Genomic DNA, 21518 nt, shown 5'->3' with positions numbered 1-21518 from the left:
AAAAAAATAGAAGAAACAAAGCAGGTTATTAGAACTGATTTGATATTTTGTTTCTTAATCTTCGGGATGTGCTCAGCAGCGCAGCTTTGCAATATTCAAAAGGAACACCCCACGTGTACAGACAGCATTGCTTGGCCTATAAAACACAAATAAAATACAACCCACTCCCCGTCAGTGTCAGCGCTGCAGTGTCCAGCACTGGGGACAAATTCCTGCCCCCTCTGCTGCCAGGTGACCATGACAGTCCAGCTGGGCTCCCTGGGGACCTGGCACACGCACCTGGAAGAGCAGAGGCACCACCTGCCTCACCTTGGCTCTTAAGAGCTGAAGCACACGGAGATGACAAAATAATTACAAATATTTTAAAATATTCATCTCCATGTTGGCTCTTATCCCAGGATCCCTGAGGCTGGAAGAGAGTTTCAAGATCAGAGTGCCAGCTGTGCCCCATGGCCACCTTGTGCCCAGCCCAGAGCACTCAGTGCCACCTCCAGGGGACACCTGCAGGGATGGGCACTGCAGAGCTCCCTGGGCAGCCCCTGCCAAGGCCTGAGCCCCCTTTCCATGGGGGAATTCCTGCTGCTGGCCAAGCTGAGCCTGCCCTGGCCCAGCCTGAGGCCGTTCCCTCTGCTCCTGTCCCTGTGCCCTGGGAGCAGAGCCCGACCCCCCCCGGCTGTCCCCTCCTGGCAGGGACTTGTGCAGAGCCACAAGGGCCCCCTGAGCCTCCTTTGCTCCAGGCTCAGCCCCTGCCCAGCTCCCTCAGGAATTCTCCAGCCCCTTCCCAGCTCCCTCAGGAATTCTCCAGCCCCTTCCCAGCTCCCTCAGGAATTCTCCAGCCCCTTCCCAGCTCCCTCAGGAATTCTCCAGCCCCTTCCCAGCTCCCTCAGGAATTCTCCAGCCCCTTCCCAGCTCCCTTCCCTGCCCTGGACACGCTCCAGCCCCTCCAGGGCTCTCCTGCAGGAGCAGAACTGGACCCATTCCTGAGGGACCCCAGCACAGAGGGACAATCCCTGCCCTGCTCCTGGTAATCACTTCCCTACTCCTCCATTTCCAATTAAGCAGCCAGCAGAAATAACCACATACAGAAATAATTACCCATGCAAAGTGCTGGAGTGCACCCTTCTGTTCTAGACACTATCAATCAGATATGACAAAAAAATGTGAAAAGGCTGCGATGAATGGAAACAATCATTTCCCTGGGTTAAAAAATGCATTTTTAAAACAATTCAGCCCTTGTATTTCTCCCCCCTCCCACCTTCTGCCTTTGGTTACATCTTGTGTGAAGCCTTCACTTCAAGGTAGCTCCGTTAGAAAAATCTGAGAGAGGGCAAAAGGTATTTGCTGGCTTTCAAAAGAAGTGAAAATCAGAACATAAAAGAAGTTTTTCAAGAAGTGAAAATCAGAACATAAAAGAAGTTTTTCATGAAGTGAGGAAGGACATCTTCACACGTGTTTCACTACATGGTGAAAACCACCAGAAACAAATCCTGGGGCACGTGGACAAGAAATGTAAACTGCAAATGTTTTCTGGGACTGAGAAGTCCATAATGTGCATCCTCACTTCATTGTTATTTCATTTTTTCATTCCAAGGTGATTTTTAATTCAGGAAAGTAACCCAACATTCAACCTGAGCTAAGAGGAAGGATGCCTCCCTCAGGGGCCAGCACATTCAGAGAGCACCCCAATTAACCACAATATTCACCTTTCAGTACAAGGTTTCCCTCTGGGTTAACAAGCTGCTCTCTCTCCCGTTCCTATCCCAAACCAGACTCCACAGCATGGAACATTTTTACCTTGGTTTATCCATAAACCTTCTCAGCTTATGGAATAAAGGAATTATACCTGAACCCTGAGTAACTGCAGCTGAAGATTGCACATAAATCACCTTTTAACAAGGAACTTCCATTCAAACCCTTTCCATTTCCCACCAGCTTCAGGAAATTGTATTTGTTATGACTCCTCCACCTTTCCTGGATGGGAGAAAAGAGGGAAGGAAAAGCTGCACCCTGAATCCCAAGACTTCAGTTTGGAGCATAATTATGTGGCACAGTAGGCTTCAAATTTCCTCAAACCCACCCTTTTTTCCAAAATCACCAACTGCTGAGTGCTCAAAGGCTCACTTCAAGGTATCTTTAAGCCATCTGTTGGTTTGGGGAAGGAGGAGATTCCAGCCTCCCCACACAACCAGTCCTTCCCTCTCCGATGGGAAACAGCTGGGTCCAGGCTGAAAAAAAGGGATATTCCACAACCTGGAAGTGTTAAAAGGAAAGAACAGACTTAAAACAAGATTTCTGCACCAACATTAGAGGCAGGGAGTTGAGAAAGGAAAAATTCAGACCCTGGCAAGAGTGGCAGACATCAAAAACACAGCCCAGAGCTGACAGAGAGGATTGGAAAGAGCTTTTTTATTCCAAAAAAGGGTTCCAGGTGAAACTGGGGTGCTCCACACCACGGCCTGTGCTGCAGCATCCTGCTGCACTTGGCTCATCCACCATTTTCACAGTCAGAATGACACTGAAATAATGATTACAACCTCAGCTCATCAGTTAATTCCTACCAGGATGGATGGTGACAAAACCAACACAAAACCAACACAAAACCAACACAAAACCAACACAAAACCAACACAAAACCAGCGGCTCTCCATAGCCAGCGACCAAACTCAGTGTGGATCCCTGGGTGTCAAAATCCTCTCTCTGAAATTCAGGGAGATTTTTTTTCTTCAATAATCCATTGTGAAAAAAGCCAAAAAAAACCCCAAAAAATAAAACTCTGAGGGAAAACTCCCCTACTAAATCCTGGTGCCCAGTGGCAAGGCCGTGGTTAAAGGCTCAGGTTCTGCTCTGCCTGGGGAAAGGTTCATTTCTTCTGAAGGCAGAAATTCTAATTCCTCCCTACATCAAAGGCTGTGTCTTTCCATCCAACAACCCTCGCTGGATTTCTTTCCCATGAACTCATCTGTGCTGTGATTTTATTGCATATGAGGAGCAGCTTTCACCTCTTTATATACTCTGTCATCGGAAAAGGTAAACTTTATATGCACACAAAGCTCATTAGAAATCCCTCACGTCCCCTCTGAAGCTGCTTCCTCTCACACTGAACGTCCCAAAATCCCAGCATGGGTTGGGCTGGAAGGGACATTTAATCTCATCCAGTTCCATGGGCAGGGACACTTTCCACTCTCCAAATAAAAGCACTTCTTCTGATGGTACCTCACCATTATTATAAAAAATATAATTGTTTTATTCAATTCTGTACAATCCTAAAGTGACTCTAAGTTGTAAAACAAATGAGGTGAAGACAACGAATCAAGGGGTTGGTTTTGTCACTAAAATCCCAAAATGGGTTGGGCTGGAAGGGACATTTAATCTCATCCAGTTCCATGGGCAGGGACACTTTCCACTCTCCAAATAAAAGCACTTCTTCTGATGGTACCTCACCATTATTATAAAAAATATAATTGTTTTATTCAATTCTGTACAATCCTAAAGAGACTTTAGGTTGCAATGCAAAAAGAGATGAAGACAAGAAATCAAGGGGTTGGCTTTGTCACCAACATCTCAACATGGATTGGGCTGGAAGGGACATTTAATCTCATCCAGTTCCATGGGCAGGGACACTTTCCACTCTCCAAATAAAAGCACTTCTGATGGCAACTCACCATTATTATAAAAAGTATTATTGTTCAATTATATACACACCTAAAGAGACTTTAAGTTGCAAAATAAAGAGGTGAAGACAACGAATCAAGGGGGTGGTTTTGTCACTAAAATCCCAACATGGGTTGGGCTGGAAGGGACATTAAAGCTCATCAGTTCCACATGCAGGGACACTTTCCACTGCACCAGGCTGCTCCAAATAAAAGCACTTCTTCTGATGGCAACTCACCATTATTATAAAAATTACAATTGTTTTATTCAATTCTGTACAATCCTAAAGAGACTTTAAGTTGCAAAATAAAGAGGTGAAGACAACAAATCGAGGGGTTGGTTTTGTCACCAACATCCCAACATGGATTGGGCTGGAAGGGACATTTAATCTCATCCAGTTCCATGGGCAGGGACACTTTCCACTCTCCAAATAAAAGCACTTCTCGATGGCAACTCACCATTATTATAAAAAAGTATAATTGTTCAATTATATACACACCTAAAGAGACTCTAAGTTGTAAAACAAAAAGAGCTGAAGACAACGAATCAAGGGGTTGGTTTTGTCACTAAAATCCCAACATGGATTGAGCTGGAAGGGACATTTAATCTCATCCAGTTCCTCGTGCAGGGACACTTTCCACTCTCCAAATAAAAGCACTTCTTCTGATGGTAACTCGCCATTATTATAAAAAATATAATTGTTTTATTCAATTCCGTACAATCCTAAAGAGACTTTAGGTTGCAATGCAAAAAAGAGATGAAGACAATGAATCAAGGGGTTGGCTTTGTCACCAACATCCCCAAATGGGTTGGGTTGGAAGGGACATGAAAGCTCATCCAGTTCAACATGCAGGGACACTTCCCAAATAAAAGCACTTCTTCTAATGGTAACTCGCCATTATTCTAAAAAGTATAATTGCTTTATTCAATTATATACACACCTAAAGTGACTCTAAGTTGTAAAACAAAAAGAGCTGAAGACAATGAATCAAGGGGTTGGTTTTGTCACTAAAATCCCAACATGGATTGGGCTGGAAGGGACATTAAAGCTCATCCAGTTCAACATGCAGGGACACTTTCCACTGCACCAGGCTGCTCCAAATGAAAGCACTTCTTCTGATGGCAACTCACCATTATTATAAAAATTACAATTGTTTTATTCAATTCTGTACAATCCTAAAGAGACTTTAAGTTGCAAAATAAAGAGGTGAAGACAACAAATCGAGGGGTTGGCTTTGTCACCAACATCCCAACATGGATTGGGCTGGAAGGGACATTTAATCTCATCCAGTTCCATGGGCAGGGACACTTTCCACTCTCCAAATAAAAGCACTTCTTCTGATGGCAACTCACCATTATTATAAAAAATATAATTGTTTTATTCAATTCTGTACAATCCTAAAGAGACTTTAGGTTGCAATGCAAAAAGAGATGAAGACAATGAATCAAGGGGTTGGTCTTGTCACCAACATCCCCGAATGGGTTGGGCTGGAAGGGACATGAAAGCTCATCCAGTTCAACATGCAGGGACGCTTCCCAAATAAAAGCACTTCTAATGGTAACTCGCCATTATTCTAAAAAGTATAATTGCTTTATTCAATTATATACACACCTAAAGTGACTCTAAGTTGTAAAACAAAAAGAGCTGAAGACAACGAATCAAGGGGTTGGTTTTGTCACTAAAATCCCAACATGGATTGGGCTGGAAGGGACATTAAAGCTCATCAGTTCCACATGCAGGGACACTTTCCACTGCACCAGGCTGCTCCAAATAAAAGCACTTCTACTCATGGTAAATTGCCATTATTATAAAAATTACAATTGTTTTATTCAATTCTGTACAATCCTAAAGAGACTTTAAGTTGCAAAATAAAGAGGTGAAGACAACAAATCGAGGGGTTGGTTTTGTCACTAAAATCCCAAAATGGGTTGGGCTCGAAGGGACATTAAAGCTCATCCAGTTCAACATGCAGGGACACTTTCCACTCTCCAAATAAAAGCACTTCTTCTGATGGTACCTCACCATTATTATAAAAAGTATAATTGTTCAATTATATACACACCTAAAGAGACTTTAAGTTGCAAAATAAAGAGGTGAAGACAACGAATCAAGGGGTTGGTTTTGTCACTAAAATCCCAAAATGGGTTGGGTTGGAAGGGACATGAAAGCTCATCCAGTTCAACATGCAGGGACACTTTCCACTGCACCAGGCTGCTACAAATAAAAGCACTTCTACTCATGGTAAATTGCCATTATTATAAAAATCACAATTGTTTTATTCAATTCTGTACATACTTAAGAGACTTTAAGTTGCAAAATGAAGAGGTGACAACAACAAATCGAGGGGTTGGCTTTGTCACCAACATCCCAAAATGGATTGGGCTGGAAGGGACATTAAAGCTCATCCAGTTCAACATGCAGGGACACTTTCCACTCTCCAAATAAAAGCACTTCTTCTGATGGTACCTCACCATTATTATAAAAAGTATAATTGTTTTATTCAATTATGTACACACCTAAAGTGACTCTAAGTTGTAAAACAAAAAGAGGTGAAGAGAAGGAATCGAGAGGTGAGACAAAGCTGCTCAACAGGCAGGACAAAAGAACATTCAGCACCCTAAAACTGCAGAGGGCCAGGAGCCATGACCCAGAAGCAGGAAGGGAAACAGGATCAAGAAGAAGTTCAGGGGGCTGAGAAGTTCAGGAATTGATGCTCTAACGGAGATTCTGCCTTTTCCTGTCTGCTGTGACTGACTTGAACCCACGGGCCAGGACAGCTCTGAACTGCCACAAGTCTATAAATTACTTCTCTCAACCATTTCTAATTTCTCAGCGTGACATTTTGGTTTTCTTAAGGCTCAGTCACAAAACCAGCAAGGCTGGCAAAGCCCTCCCAGCCCAGGCAGTGCCAGCTGTGCCCCATGGCCACCTTGTGCCCAGCCCAGAGCACTCAGTGCCACCTCCAGGGGACACCTGCAGGGATGGGCACTGCAGAGCTCCCTGGGCAGCCCCTGCCAAGGCCTGAGCCCCCTTTCCATGGGCAAATTCCTGCTGCTGGCCAAGCTGAGCCTGCCCTGGCCCAGCCTGAGGCCGTTCCCTCTGCTCCTGTCCCTGTGCCCTGGCAGCAGAGCCATAAAAGATCATGAACTGAAATAATTTTCGATGTGAATTTCTTTTTTTTTTTTTTTTCCTCTTTATGTAAAGCTATTATTAGATTCAGACTGAAAATCAGCAGGTGAATATGGACATTACATTCATTCCTGACAGCTCCAGCACCTACATTTAAATTAAATATTCAAATTATAGATATGTACAGTGGGATTCATAAGGTTCTATCTACACAAGGCAAGCTTCCTGAAAGGAAAACCTCGAAAATCAGAGCACATCTGAACTCCATAAAAGACTTCACTACTCTTTCAGGGAGCAGTGCAGTCAAATTTAGACATTTATAGGCTTTGGGGGACAAATTCTACCTGAAAGAGTTTGAACTCTCGCAATGCAAACGTGAATCCAAATTTTTTAGTGTTGTAAAATCGTTACATGCACATTGTACCCATGAAAGTTAAAGTAGGAAAGGTGAATAGCTGTAAAATGTTTAATTTCCTGGTATTTTTAATTGTGATGGTTTCATGAATCTACAAGTAAAAAGTGGATTATAATTAAACTTTCTCTTGCATTTTAATATAAAGCACACAGTTTGCATTTTAAGTTAAACCAAAATCCATTTTGGTTTAACCACACTAAAAAAAAAACATTTTTAAAAAGTGGATTATAATTAAACTTTCTCTTGCATTTTAATATAAAGTTTTAAGTTAAACCAAAATCCATTTTGGTTTAACCACACTAAAAAAAATCCATTTTTGTGCTTGACTTTTTGAAATCCTACACACACACCGTGCTGTTAAACACCAAAAGCTATTACCAAACCATCAGAGGTTTGTTTTCAAATTAAAAAGAACCATTTCAGCAAGGTGCAGCTGCAACTCAGTGACACTTTCTCAATATCTGCAATCCTTTTTTTTTATGGGATGTCCTTACCCTGCTCTCGCTATAACATTTCCCCACTGCAGTCTCCTGCCCTTTTGTGGAGATCCAAACAAAACATATGATTTATCCATAATGCTCCAACACCAGCACATCCCACGCTGGCAGGTTTTTTTTCCACGGCTATTTATTTTGTTTTAGCAACGCTGAAAACTCTACAAGTAAGGAAAGAAGAAAAAAAAAACAAATCCAATTTTTCCGTGTTCCTGACTGCTCTCGTCGGTGCCATAAAGAGAGATGGGGATTTTTTTTTTTTTTTAAATTTTAATTTTTTTTTTTTGCCACCCTGCAGGTTCCCAAAGCAGAGCTGTGCCATTTGCAAGCTGCCTTTGGTTAATGAAGGTAAATTTAATTAGCTGAACTTCCTGGCAGATCCCATCAAACGTTTGATGAATTCTGCCGGAGCGCCGCGTCCCCTCCAGCTGGCCCAGCGCCACAAAGAAAAGGCAGCTCTGCCCAGGGCTGGGAACTGAAATGAGCTGCTTCAAGTGGAGCTTTTCTCCCCTTTCTCTGAGGCTGCACCGCTCTGACCTTGCCCGGATCAATCCCCATGGATTACCATGTAAAGCAGTGTGGGATTAATTTCAGAGAGCCAACGCGAGATCCCAGCCAACAGCCCGGCCCTGGGCGCGCCAAAGGCGCTCAATGGGGACCTGTCAATAGGGGACGGGGTGCTTAGGGGGATTTGGAGCGTGGAGCAATCTATCAGGCTGGTTAGGGCTTTGCCCCCTTGTGGGCCATGGCTAATGCATTCCTCTGGAGGCTAATCCCATCTCCAAAGGCCCTCCGTGCCGAATGAGAACCCGGCTGCATTACAATTCTCAGCCACGTCACCGAAAGGAGCACGGGGAGATGCTGGGGGCTGACAATGGGATGGTTCATTAAAAGTGCAAGGGAGCAGCGAGACCTCGTGCATCTTTTTGGAGGCACCGGCGCACAGCTTCGCCTCTTAAAAATCCCCCCAAAAAATAAAATTAAACTTGTATTAATGGAAATTGAAATTATCCGTTTACGTGGCGCTGCAGGAGGAGGAGGGTGGAGCCTCCTTTGAGCAAATATTTGCACACAAAACTTACTCAGGACCTGTCAAGAGTGACACAAAATTCAATTCTGTTTGCTTGTACTCCCCAAAAAGAAATTAATGATCGAGTCAGCACCTGGGAATGTGGCACTGCTCACACACCCATGCTGAGTTTCAAAACACCAGTGATGTGCACGTTCAATCTCTGGGCCACCATCCAGACATTCCATTTTCAGAATTTTTAATCGATTCTTATAGATAAATCAGCAAAAAATTAAGCAAAGAAACCTCCAAAGAGGCAAAATATCATCTGGGTATTTTCTGTCCTGCAGGCAGCAACATCAGAAGTCTCAAAGGTCAAAAGCTGAGTCTTGACCCATCAGTGAAGACAGAGAATAAATGAAAATGGGGACCAAGAGAAGACAGAAATTGTTCACTGCACACAAATTCTCTCAGTAATTGTGAGAAGGCAGTGGCACCACTGAAAATGAAAATGGATGGCACCACTGATATCTGAAAATGGATGGCACCACTGAAAATGAAAATGGATGGTGTTTGGCTTTATGCAACAAAATCATCCATTTACAGATGAAAAGGATACCAAAATAAAAGCCAAACTTGTTTCCTATCATTGAAGTTGAAATTTGACTGGGAGAACCAAAAGCAAACCCTTCACCCTCTGTAGGCTGAGAATTTTTTGCTGTTTTCAGCTTCTAAAATATGACAGAAGCAGGTTAAAAATGCGCAGTTGAGAATTTTCTGTAGGCTGAGAATCTTTTGCTGTTTTCAGCTTGTAAAACACGAGAGAAGCAGGTTAAAAATGTGCAGTGCTGTCACCCAAACACGAGGATTCAGCAGGAATCCTGACAAAAAGGCACAAAACACTTCAGGGCCCTGTATTAGAAACTTATTTTCTATTATTTTTTTCTACTCCTCCAAGTTTGGAAAGTGAAATTCACGCCCCTCACTCCTCAATAAAGAACCCACATCACAAAACTCATCCCTAAAAGCAGAATATTCCTGGATTATCAGATCCTGGAGTGAATCCTAGGGATGGAAGGTCCCTGTTTCATTTGTACCCTGCCAAGATCTGGGAGGGGGTAAATTCAGGAGAACCAGGTGAGCTGAAGGGCATTCCAGGATCTGGGAGGGGATAAATTCAGGAGAACCAGGTGAGCTGAGGGGCATTCCAGGATCTGGGAGGGGATAAATGGAGGAAAACCAGGTGAGCTGAGGGGCATTCCAGGATCTGGGAGGGGATAAATTCAGGAGAACCAGGTGTGCTGAGGGGCATTCCAGGATCTGGGAGGGGATAAATTCAGGAGAACCAGGTGAGCTGAGGGGCATTCCAGGATCTGGGAGGGGATAAATTCAGGAGAACCAGGTGAGCTGAGGGGCATTCCAGGATCTGGGAGAGGATAAATTCAGGAGAACCAGGTGGGCTGAGGGGCATTCCAGGATCTGGGAGGGGATAAATTCAGGAAAACCAGGTGAGCTGAGGGGCATTCCAGGATCTGGGAGGAGATAAATTCAGGAGAACCAGGTGAGCTGAGGGCCATTCCAGGATCTGGGAGGGGATAAATTCAGGAGAACCAGGTGAGCTGAGGGGCATTCCAGGATCTGGGAGGGGATAAATTCAGGAGAACCAGGTGAGCTGAGGGCCATTCCAGGATCTGGGAGGGGATAAATTCAGGAGAACCAGGTGAGCTGAGGGCCATTCCAGGATCTGGGAGGGGATAAATTCAGGAGAACCAGGTGAGCTGAGGGGCATTCCAGGATCTGGGAGGGGATAAATTCAGGAGAACCAGGTGAGCTGAGGGCCATTCCAGGATCTGGGAGGGGATAAATTCAGGAGAACCAGGTGAGCTGAGGGCCATTCCAGGATCTGGGAGGGGATAAATTCAGGAGAACCAGGTGAGCTGAGGGCCATTCCCACAAGCTCCTCACCACCCGGTGCCTCGCGCACGGCGATTCCGACCCGCCGGAATTTCACTGGAGCTCCACCACCCTAAACTCGGGAAGGGAACAGAATTCACCTCCTTAGGCCAAAAAAACTCTGGCAAAACAGATGTTATGACTGAGCTCATCCCTCACCTGGCTGGTTTTTTGGGAACACCGCTCATTAAACGCCTCCCTGGCATCTCCGCGCGAGCGAATCCGGGCGCGATTTTGGGCGGGCGATTCCCTCGGGAGGCAGGGAGGGATTTGTGGCACCAGGTTTTGCTCAGCCCTCACACAACTGACTCGCACTCAGGTCTGCTTTTGTGATCTAATCCTGCAATCAGCACACAAGCACCATCCTGGAGATACTTTAGGAGAAGATGGAAAATCCAAACTAATACTTTCCGCTATTTTCTGCTTTCCGCCGCAAACTGACCTACTTAGAGATGAAAGGGGGGGAAAAAAAGGGTTTTAATGCATTTTTTTCCCCCCTCAACAAAAGTGATGGCCATTTAGTCCTTTCAGAAAGGGAGCTGGAGGAAGATGGCAGTGTTGACATTAAAATGGCTCTGAAATCCCAGGAAATGAACCCAGCACGGTTTCCACAAGGCAACGGACTGGCCCAAGCTGGCCTGAGCTTGATGGGATAAAGATTCTGCTCACTGAAATAAATCAATCAAGAGAAACAGCACCCAAAAAAACCCCAAACACATTAAAAAAAAACACTAAATAAAAAGTGAAAATTAAAAAAAAGAGTTGATTTAGGATTCAGTGTTGCAATTAAAGAGTAAGGATTGGCTCTCTGAAAATCCCACAGTGGAAGGGCTCTTCACATTCCCTCCCACCCAGAAAACGAGGTCATGGCTTTATCACATCATTAATATATCCATTATTGATGCATTTTATAACTTTAAAAAGTTATAAAAGTAGAAATTCAGGTAGTTCTAAACAATTTTATTGCAGAACCTTTAAGAATTCTCAGTGAGGGCAATAAAACAAAATCCTGTAGCTCCAGCTCCTCACTCCTTGTGCTGTAGGAGTTTTGGTGGCAGTTTTTATACTCTTAAAGTTTTGTTCATATTGATGCAAAAATCTTAATGTCTCACTCTTCCAGAATTTCCAGATCCTATCCCTAATATTTTGTCAGAAGAATTCTGAAAAGGTTTTCTTGACCAAAAGTAGAACAATAAATGTAATTAATTTGCACACCGGCTTTCCTTAAAATACCCCTAAATAAAGGAAGTTGGTAAGAATTTGGCTCTGCAAAATCCTTGACATCAATTTTTTTTTTCCATAAAAGATACCTGGAAACTACAACTTTTATGAGATGTGAGTGGGAAAGAGTACAGTGGGAAAAGCTGAAAAAACCTGGGAGAAGAAAATATGGAAAAGTTTTCTTCAGGCAGTGCTGAAGATCTCCTAAAATGAAATAAAGATTAGGTGAGAAATAATAACTGAAAATTAGGAGCCTTTTAGTCTAAAGTCTGAAGTAAAGAGAAAGGAATAGAAATTGTGTCTTGTAGTAAAAAACTGTTTATTTTGAACTTCATTTTTAAGGGAGAGGCAAAGAAGTAGAAAGAGTATTTTGAATAATTTGTATGAATAAGATGGGAATGACATCGTGCACTAGAGATAAAAGGGAGCTCGTGGAAAATGCCTTTTTCTCTCAAAGCCCAAAAGCCACACAAAAAAATCCCATTTCTTTCCTGGATTTACAGAATAAGGTTGTGCTGCAGAAAAATCGGTGATTTTGTACAACTGGACTGAAAAACCAGATTTGGAAGGGGATGTTGCTGCTGCAGGAACGTGGCAGTGCCAAACTGACAAGGCATTTTTAAGTGCTAACACTCAGGGCTGGATGGAATTAGGAATGGAAAGGTTGTGCTGCTGCTGAGGAGGTAAAAACTCCACTGACTGAGGAGATGAAGCAGGTCTGGGAGGCACTGCCTCAATAACCCACCCCAGAAAAATCACAGCTGTACAAAAGACTGATCTTTTATGGAAAAGGATTTTCAGGCAGTGTTATACACAAACAAAAATGTATTTATACACACAGATATTAAAAAAAACCCCATAATTTCATTTTCTCACCCTTCTGCTATTTCAGGGGTAGTCAAGGCTGTATTTTAAAAAGTCTCTAGATGATAATGGTCTCCTAATTTTCACCACTCATCTGTTGGCATGGCCTGTCATTTTGCACTTAGTTCCCCTTGCTGGAATGTCAATTATTATCAGGTTAGGAAGATAAGCCACTTAGAGGAAATCAAGTGCCACTGTCACTGGGGAGGAGGGGGTCAGCCCGTGCCAGGGAGGGTGACTCAGCTGCATTTGGTAAAGGCAAGGTCCAATTACAGCAGCTGGCACTTGGCTCGTGCCATGCCTGGCAAAAATGGCCCTGATTTCACAGATCCCAGGATTTCACAGATCCCAGGATGGCTTGGGTTGGAAAAGGCTTTAAATCCCACCCAGTGCCACCCCTGCCCTGCCATGGCAGGGACACCTCCCACTGTGCCAGGCTGCTCCAGCCCCAGTGTCCAGCCTGGCCTTGGGCACTGCCAGGGATCCAGGGATGGAATTCCATCCCAGCCCTGCCCACCCTGCCAGGGAACAATTCCTCATTGCCAAGATCCCAGCCAGCCCTGCCCTCTGGCACTGGGAGCCATTCCCTGGCTGCTGTCCCTGCATCCCCTGGGAATTGTCTCTCTCCAGCTTTCCTGGGGCTCCTCCAGGCCCTGCAAGGCCACCCTGAGCTCAGCCCAAAGCTTCTCCTGTGCAGGTGAGCAATGCCAGCTGTGCCAGCCTTTCCTGCCAGCAGAGCTGCTCCAGCCCTCTGCCCATCCTGGAGCCTCCTCTGGGCTCTCTGCAGCAGCTCCAGCTCCTCCAGGGCTGGCCCAGGGCCGGGGCAGCTCTGCAGGTGGGAAATCACCTGTGGGGCACAGGGACAGAACCCAAATCCCAATCCCAATCCCAATCCCAATCCTAATCCCAATCCTAATCCCCATCCCAACCCCTTTCCTGCTGCTCTCTCCTCCCTGGATGCAGCCCAGGATTTTGATGGATTTTGGGGTTCCCAGCACTCACTGGCTCCTGTCCAGCTTTTCACCCATGAGATCCCCAAGTTCTTCCCCTCATTTCTGCTCCCAGTGAATTCTCCTTCCTGGCTGGGATTGCCCTGACCCAGGAGCAGCCCCTGGCCCTGGGAACTGTGGAACTCCACGAGGTTCTCCTGGGCCACCTCTCAGATCTGTTCCCACAGAAACCCAACCATCCTCCCAAGAGAAACAAAAGCAACCCCAGCCAATGGAATGCTCCTTCCCAAGGATCCCCACGTGGTTTTTGTGGGATTTTGATACTGAACAGAAACACAGGATCTGTGCAGAACATCCCCCAACCCACAGCTGCCACACAGAGGGATCTTCTCCTCTCCTGCCCCAGCCCTGCCCAGGCAGGTCCAACCCTCATCCCAGAAATTCCTTATCATCCTGCTTTGGATTTTGTCATTTTGAAGGATTGGCTGCTGAACCAAGCAGGGTGGAAGAGCTGGAGTTGTAGGATGGATTTCATTCAGGGAAGTGTCAGCCTCCTGATGAATTGGATAAATGTTACCAGATAAAGCTGCTTGTTTTATTTTCTGTTTTATTAACCAGCAGCAGGGCCGAGCAGGAAAAACCTGACAGCATTTTGATACGGTTGCTGCTGCTTGCATGGAAAAAAGCCTTTTATGAGAGTTGTTTAAAGCAGATAAGGAACTGAATGTGCTGAACACATGGGCAGAACAACCCCTCCAAACCAGCTCGACTGGGGTGATCAGGAGCAGATTCTCACTGGTGTCTGCTGGTTTTTAATGACATCCTTGTCAACACGTAACCTGAGAAGGCAGACACCATGGTAACAGCCTGAACACGGCCTCCTTAAAGAGAATAATTGTGTGAAGCACAAATAGAAACATCTTGACTCTTGTAGTCTCTTAATCCACTTAGAGAAACGCTTTCCAATCCATCAAGCAGCGTTTTCTGGATCTTGTTGAACATCTGTCCTGGAATTACTTGGAATCAAAGTCTGAGCAGGTCCACCCACGCTGTGTTTGCTGTGGCCCTTGGAAGGAGAATTGAGATGTAATGCTTTGATATTGGATTGGAGCTGAGCAACCCCAGACAGGAAGAATGATGATATTCCCTGGGTTATGTAAGAATAAACCACGCTGGAGCTGCTCCTGTGCCCTGAAGTACCCAAGCAGGAGCATTATTTTAGTTGGGAGTGGCTCCAGTGCTTGGGATCGTGTGGAATTCCCACACTGAGGGGCAGGGATAGACTCTGAGCATTCCAGCACGCCCACAGGGGGTTACACTGATGGAATCCTGGAATGGTTTGGGTTGGAAGGGACCTTAAAGCCCACCCAGTGCCACCCCTGCCATGGCAGGGACACCTCCCACTGTGCCAGGCTGCTCCAGCCCCAGTGTCCAACCTGGCCTCAGATGCTTCCAGGGATGTGGAATCCACAATTCCCTCTACTCGTGGCCCCTGCTCATTATCCCTCACCCCAAAGCCTGGATTGGGATTTTGGTGAGGAGAGTTTGGCACCCCATAACTCGAAGTGTTCAGGTTTGTGGGCTGATAAATGACATCAGCCAGTCTTGGACATGGACAACTCATGGAATCATGGAATCACTGAGGGGTTTGGGTTGGAAGGGACCTCAAAGATCATCTCATCCATGGCAGGGACACCTCCCACTGTGCCAGGCTGCTCCAGCCCCAGGGTCCAACCTGGCCTTGGGCACTGCCAGGGATCCAGGGATGGAATTCCATCCCAGCCCTGCCCACCCTGCCAGGGAACAATTCCTCATTGCCAAGATCCCATCCCTGCCCTCCTTCAGCTTAAGGCCATTCCCCCTCATCCTGCTGATGCCTTGAGTTTTGGCTTTTATGGTTTCCAGATTTTGTGCTGCACTCGTGGGTAACTCTGACCTTCATCTCAAGTGTTAGCAAGTTCTCCTCAGAGCTCAGTCACACCAAACAATCCTCTCCAGGCCCCAAGGGTACAAACAGCAGCAAACTGAGGAGAGCAGACTGGGAGGATGGGGCTGCATAACCTGGAGCTGGAATTGCACAGTTAACCCCAATATGGAAATGGACCAAAGCCTATAAAAGTGAGAAAACTCCTGACCCAGGAGTCCATCTTGGGTCCATCTTGGGTCCATCTTGGTCCATCTTGGGTGCAGCCCCAGCTGGGCTCTGGTGCTGCCCAAGGTGGATCCTTTAAAGGCCTTTTTAATAAATCCCTGCTTTATTCCTTTAACTCTGCCTGGCCTCTGTCACGGGACATATTTTTTGAAAAAAATATTTTTATTAAGATTTTTCTCTTTGAGAAACTGAAAAGTTTCAAAACCGAAATGCAAACAAGAATTACCTGCTGCTGTGGAATGCAACAGGTGCATTTTTGATTAGTTTGGTGTAGCTGTTTTAAATTATGAGTTAATTATAGTTTAAGTGTTTTACACTCTCCAGTTAGTGACAAGATTTTATTATCATTCTGTTTTAATTTTTTTAAGCTATCTGATGAAATCCTTTCTCTTTCTTTAGCACAGTTTTAGTATATAATTTTCTTTTAATATAATAGATATCATAAAATAAGAAATCAGCCCTCTGACACGTGGAGTCAAGGCTCTCACCTCTTCCCTCATCCTAACCCCCCAAACAGCACCACCAGCCTCTGTGCCAGGTCCCCTGTCCCCCCATGCCCACAGGGAATTCCCTCTCCACCCTCCTGGAGCCCCTCCAGGCCCTGCCAGGGCTCTGAGCCCTCCCTGGACCCCTCTCCTCTCCAGGCTGACCCCCAGCTCCACCCGAGATGCTGTTTGTTCCCCTGACCCCACAGAAATTCCATTTCCACGCTGAAATGCTGGGGAAATGCAGCAGGAATTGCCTTTGCTCTCTGTTAGTTAAATTATGGCTCAGCTCTGAGCAATAACAAAACCAACGGCGACGTTGGCTGCACCTTGGATGTTCATCTGCCCCAGAGATTTTCTGCTTAACACATTAAAAGTGGCTAAAGAAATCATTTGTTTTATTTAATTCTAAAAAAAAAAAAAAAAAATCCTGTGTTTCACTTAAGGGAATTAGTGCCTTGAGCAATAAACACAGCTATGCAATAAATGGCATATGTGGGATCTATTAACCCCAGGGCTGGACTCTGCCAGCTGAACAATCCCCTCCTGGAGCCCCAGCCTGAAAATCTGCATGCAAATTGCTCAGGGAGGTTGGTTTAAAAAGGAGAAATTAAAGTAAAAGAGAAATTCAAAGAGAAATTCAAATAAAAGAGAAATTAAAATAAAAGAGAAATTAAAGAGAAATTCAAATAAAAAGAGAAATTCAAATAAAAGAGAAATTAAAATAAAAGAGAAATTCAAATAAAAGAGCAATTCAAATAGATCTTACAGCACTGAGGTTTTGTGATGTTGTTGGGCTGACTTTTGATCGCCTAAAATTCCATTTTCCCATTTTCCTACCCTCAGAAAAACTGTTGGGAGTGTGAGACTGTGCCTTGAGCTGTCAGATGCTCCCAGCTCCTGCCCCATCTATTTCTGTTTGCAGTGTTGCTAACTCACCTTTCCTGTGTCTCTGCCATCAGTTTGGCAGAAATGATTCATTTTGTACATCTAATAAATCCAGACAGAGAGAATAATTCCCATTGTGCAACTGCAGCGATGGCTGGCAGTGCTCAGGACCAGATGATCTTGACTAAAATAAGAATAAAATAAGAAATTCAGCCCTAAATAAGAAATATTTTACTATTTTCCCCAGCTCTTTTGTATCTCTCTGCACAAATGGAACACAAGACACCTCCATCTAAATTTAAAAGCTGTGATGTCAAACATTCCTCAGCTAAGAGCATCCTCAGTCCTACCCAGACATGAATTGTTTGGGTTTGTCCTTTTCTTCCCTTAAATGCTTTAATGGATAAAAAAGTAATTTTCTGCACTCCACAATCTCTGCCATCAGTTTGGCAGAAATGATTCATTTTGTACATTTAATAAATCCAGACAGAGAGAATAATTCCCATTCTGCAACTGCAGCGATGGCTGGCAGTGCTCAGGACCAGATGATCTTGACTAAAATAAGAATAAAATAAGAATAAGACCAAAATAAAAAAATTCAGCCCTAAATAAGAAATATTTTACTATTTTCCCCCAGATCTTTTACATCTCTGCACAAAATGGAACACAAGACACCTCCATCTAAATTTAAAAGCTGTGATGTCAAACATTCCTCAGCTAAGAGCATCCTCAGTCCTACCCAGACATGAATTGTTTGGGTTTGTCCTTTTCTTCCCCTAAATACTTTAATGGATAAAAAAGTACTTTTCTGCACTCCACAAAAAGAAGGAATCAGATGAGCAGGGATTATGGCAGCAAGCATGGATGTGGGTTCAGAAATGGATTAAAATTCCAGGCTGGAAGTCCATTAGCATCGATCCCCAGCACGACACCCTTGTGATCAATAAGCTAATCTGTAAATTTGATTAATTGAATAATCCTGTTTACTAAAGTATCCCATCAGCTCCAAATAAAGGAGGTGAAAATCCTGCTGGTAGCAAAAAAACCAAATTTCAGAGCTGTCAATGGGAAATTCTCTCATTCCCAAATTGTGCTGTCACAGGGAGACCAAAACCTCACAAGTTTCCCAAGAAATATTTATTTTTAAATCAATAAAAATTCTCAACCCCCCCCCCAAAAAACCAAAAATCCAAAAAATTCTCTGGATGCCACAGAAATGGGCCTGACACTGAGGGAAATAAAAAACACAGGACACAGCAACAACCTCTGAATATTTTGAATTTTGGGGTGGTTTTTGTTGCCCTGAGAGCTCGTCCATCCAAGCTGTACTGCCAGACAGGAAAGGGAAATGGGAGAAATTGCTGGAAATAGATCCTCACACCTATTCCAGTCTGTTTATCCTGGGAATTGCATCGAGACAACTCCATTGGTTAAAAAAAAATATAAATAAATCAATCCTCCCCCTGAGTGACAGCTTTCAACAGGGCAAAACTTCAGCTCCAACCTTGGTGGTGAAACTGTCAGGGAGTGCTGCTAATTGGAGCATATATACAGTAATATATACAATAATATATACAATAATTGGAGCATGGGAATAACAGGAGGGAAATATTAAATTTGATTTAAAAAAAAAAAGGAGATTTAATGGAGAATAATTTAATTTTTTTTTCCTAGGTGTGGGTAATAAAATTGTGCTGAGTTAAACAATGCAAATTTAAATTTTTACCTGCAATTTTATGTTTTCTGATGAAAGCTGATGTGGCTTCACTTCAAAAATAATAAAATGATGATCTTAATGAAGGCAGTGAAAGGAATGGCCATTTCCAACAATTTCACAATCTGCATTTTTCACATCAGATAAATCAGAACAGGAAAAGCTTTGAATTGTCCCAACCTTATTGGGCTGCTCCTTGCTGCCAAAATTCCCAGGGAAAAAGAATTAAAGAATAAGAATTAAAGAATAATATAATAAGATAATTAAAGAATTTTATGTGTGTCATTCAAGAATTTTTGGTGTGTAATTCAAGAATTTTTGGTGTGTAATTCAAGAGTTTTTGGTGTATAATTCAAGATTTTTTGGTGTATAATTCAAGAATTTTTGGTGTGTAATTCAAGAGTTTTTGGTGTGTAATTCAAGAGTTTTTGGTGTATAATTCAGGATTTTTGTGGTTTTTTTGTGCCCCTTGGTAGTGGAAATATGAATTATCAATACCACTGCTACTGTAAAGGAAAGCTGCAAACAAACTCATCTAAAATATAAAATCCTGTCCTTGCCACATGACTTCAGATTTAGCAGGTTCCACTTTCAGGAATTTTTCTGGCAACAATTTTGGTTTTGAGCATTAAAAGAGTTCTGACGCCCTAAATAATTTTAGAGCTCTCCAATATTCAATAATTTGAATGCATTCAATTATTGAAAAATCATTGGAAAATATTCATTCCATCATTTTTTCCTTAAAGTGTGAAATAAGTTCAATTCCTCTTCAGTGGCTCAGATAAGACAGAGGTGAAGGAAAAAAAAGATATTTAAATATGTACATTAAAAAAAATATATATATATATATAAATATATATATACAAATAAAAATATAAATATAACCTACAAATAAAATATACAAATATATGTATTTTGTATAAAACAATCTAGATAAATATGTAAAATATAATATTAAAATGTAGCATCTTTAATATATTATATATTTTATAAATAAATACATAATTTATAAATGCATGAATATTTATATACATAAATTGCTGTATTTATATTTTAACAATAAATAGAATATATAAATATAAATAGTTAAATATATAAATATATTTCAATATACAATATAAATATTGTATAGTTAAAAGATATTTTAATATAAATATATATTTATATATTTATTATGTATAAGTAAATATATAAGATATAAAATATAAAAGAAATATAAATATAAAAGAAATATAAAATATAAAAGAAATGTAATATATACTATATATTGTATAATATATAATATAAAATATATAATATATAATATAAAATAAAAATATAAAAATAAAAAATAAAATATGAAATAAAAATCTGAAATATGATGATCCTAGCAGGATTTTCAGTGACCTGCACGATGCTCACAGGGATGTTCTCACTGTTTCTCACCTGTACAAAGAGGTGCCTGAGAGCATCAATAATTCAAAATTTTTTATGAGAAATCTAAAAAAAATTAAAGCTTAAATATAAAAAAAAATCTGGTTCTCCTTCAGGATTGACAGAGGAGAAGGTGAATGGATGAACAGTTGGTCTAAAGGACATTTATGGTGTTTTGTGTTTTAAAAAAATGTGAAATTGTTGAATTAGAATTTGGCTCATCCTCAGTGTGCTCACCTATTGCTGGTGCTTATCAAAGGAGCTCAAAAATCAGAAATAAATTCCTTTAAAAGGGGAAAAATAAAGCAAATCCTCAAAGAAAAGAGGAATTGCCTCAGTGGATGTTTCCCTTTGGCATTAGCTCAGCCCAGGTTTCCATTTCTCCTCAGCTTTGTGCAACCCCAGCAAGGAAACATTGGATCAATCTCTGTGGAATTCCAAAGGATTTCCCTGTGTGCTGTTCCCTGCTCTGAACCTGCTCATCCTCACAGAAATCTGACATCTCAAACCATTCCAGGATGAATTCACAGCTGGCAAATCCACCTAAATTCAGAATATCAACCCGGTAATTCCTGGGAGTGAGCCTGAATTGCCTGAGGATTTGTCCCCAAAATATCAACCCAAAATATCAACCCAAAATATCAACCCAAAACATTAACGCATTCAAAATATGAACCCAAAATATCAACCCATCCAAAATATCAACCCAAAACATCAACCCATCCAAAATATCAACCCAAAATATCAAACCATTGAAAATATCAACCCAAAATATCAACCCATTCCAAATATCAACCTAAAATATCAACCCATTCCAAATATCAACCCAAAATATCAATCCATTCAAAATATCAACCCAAAATATCAATCCATCAAAAATATCAACCCCAAAAAATCAGCCCATCCAAAATATCAACCTAAAATATCAACCCATCCAAAATATCAACCCAAAACATCAACCCAAAATATCAACCCAAGAAATCAACCCATTCAAAATATGAACCCAATAATTCCTGGGAGTGAGTCTGAATTTCCTGAGGATTTGTCCTCAAAATATCAACCCATTCAAAATATGAACCCAAAATATCAACCCAAAATACCAATCCATTCAGAATATCAACCCAGTAATTCCTGGGAGTGAGCCTGAATTTCCTGAGGACTTGTCCCCAAAATATCAAC

The 21518-nt window shown here is 42.5% G+C and overlaps 2 protein-coding genes across 23 annotated transcripts in view; one reads left to right on the top strand and one right to left on the bottom strand.

The window, feature by feature from the left end:
• HLCS (holocarboxylase synthetase) overlaps nt 1–21518 on the bottom strand; it is a 156337-nt gene that overhangs the window by 43295 nt on the left and 91524 nt on the right. The window lies entirely within an intron of this gene.
• LOC127059750 (BCL-6 corepressor-like protein 1) lies at nt 9085–14695 on the top strand. Of its 22 annotated transcripts, none has more exons than XM_050976915.1 (4): nt 9085–9889; nt 9943–10154; nt 10261–10313; nt 10526–14695. In XM_050976915.1, the coding sequence occupies exon 4, from the start codon at nt 12840–12842 to the stop codon at nt 13803–13805; it is 966 nt and encodes a 321-aa protein (XP_050832872.1). In that variant the 5' UTR covers nt 9085–9889; nt 9943–10154; nt 10261–10313; nt 10526–12839; the 3' UTR covers nt 13806–14695. The 22 variants fall into 22 exon arrangements, with proteins under 22 accessions (XP_050832872.1, XP_050832463.1, XP_050832500.1 ...); XM_050976506.1 differs by having other exon boundaries at nt 10367–14695; XM_050976543.1 differs by having other exon boundaries at nt 10261–10366; nt 10473–14695.

This window comes from Serinus canaria, chromosome 1, assembly GCF_022539315.1.
Source record: "Serinus canaria isolate serCan28SL12 chromosome 1, serCan2020, whole genome shotgun sequence".
Classification (NCBI taxonomy): Eukaryota; Metazoa; Chordata; class Aves; order Passeriformes; family Fringillidae; genus Serinus; species Serinus canaria.
This window is presented reverse-complemented; position numbering and strand designations above follow the sequence as displayed.

Coding starts and splice junctions, on each gene's coding strand:
- LOC127059750 (XM_050976479.1), top strand. CDS start 12,840: ATGGCCTGTCATTTTGCACTTAGTTCCCCTTGCTGGAATGTCAATTAT.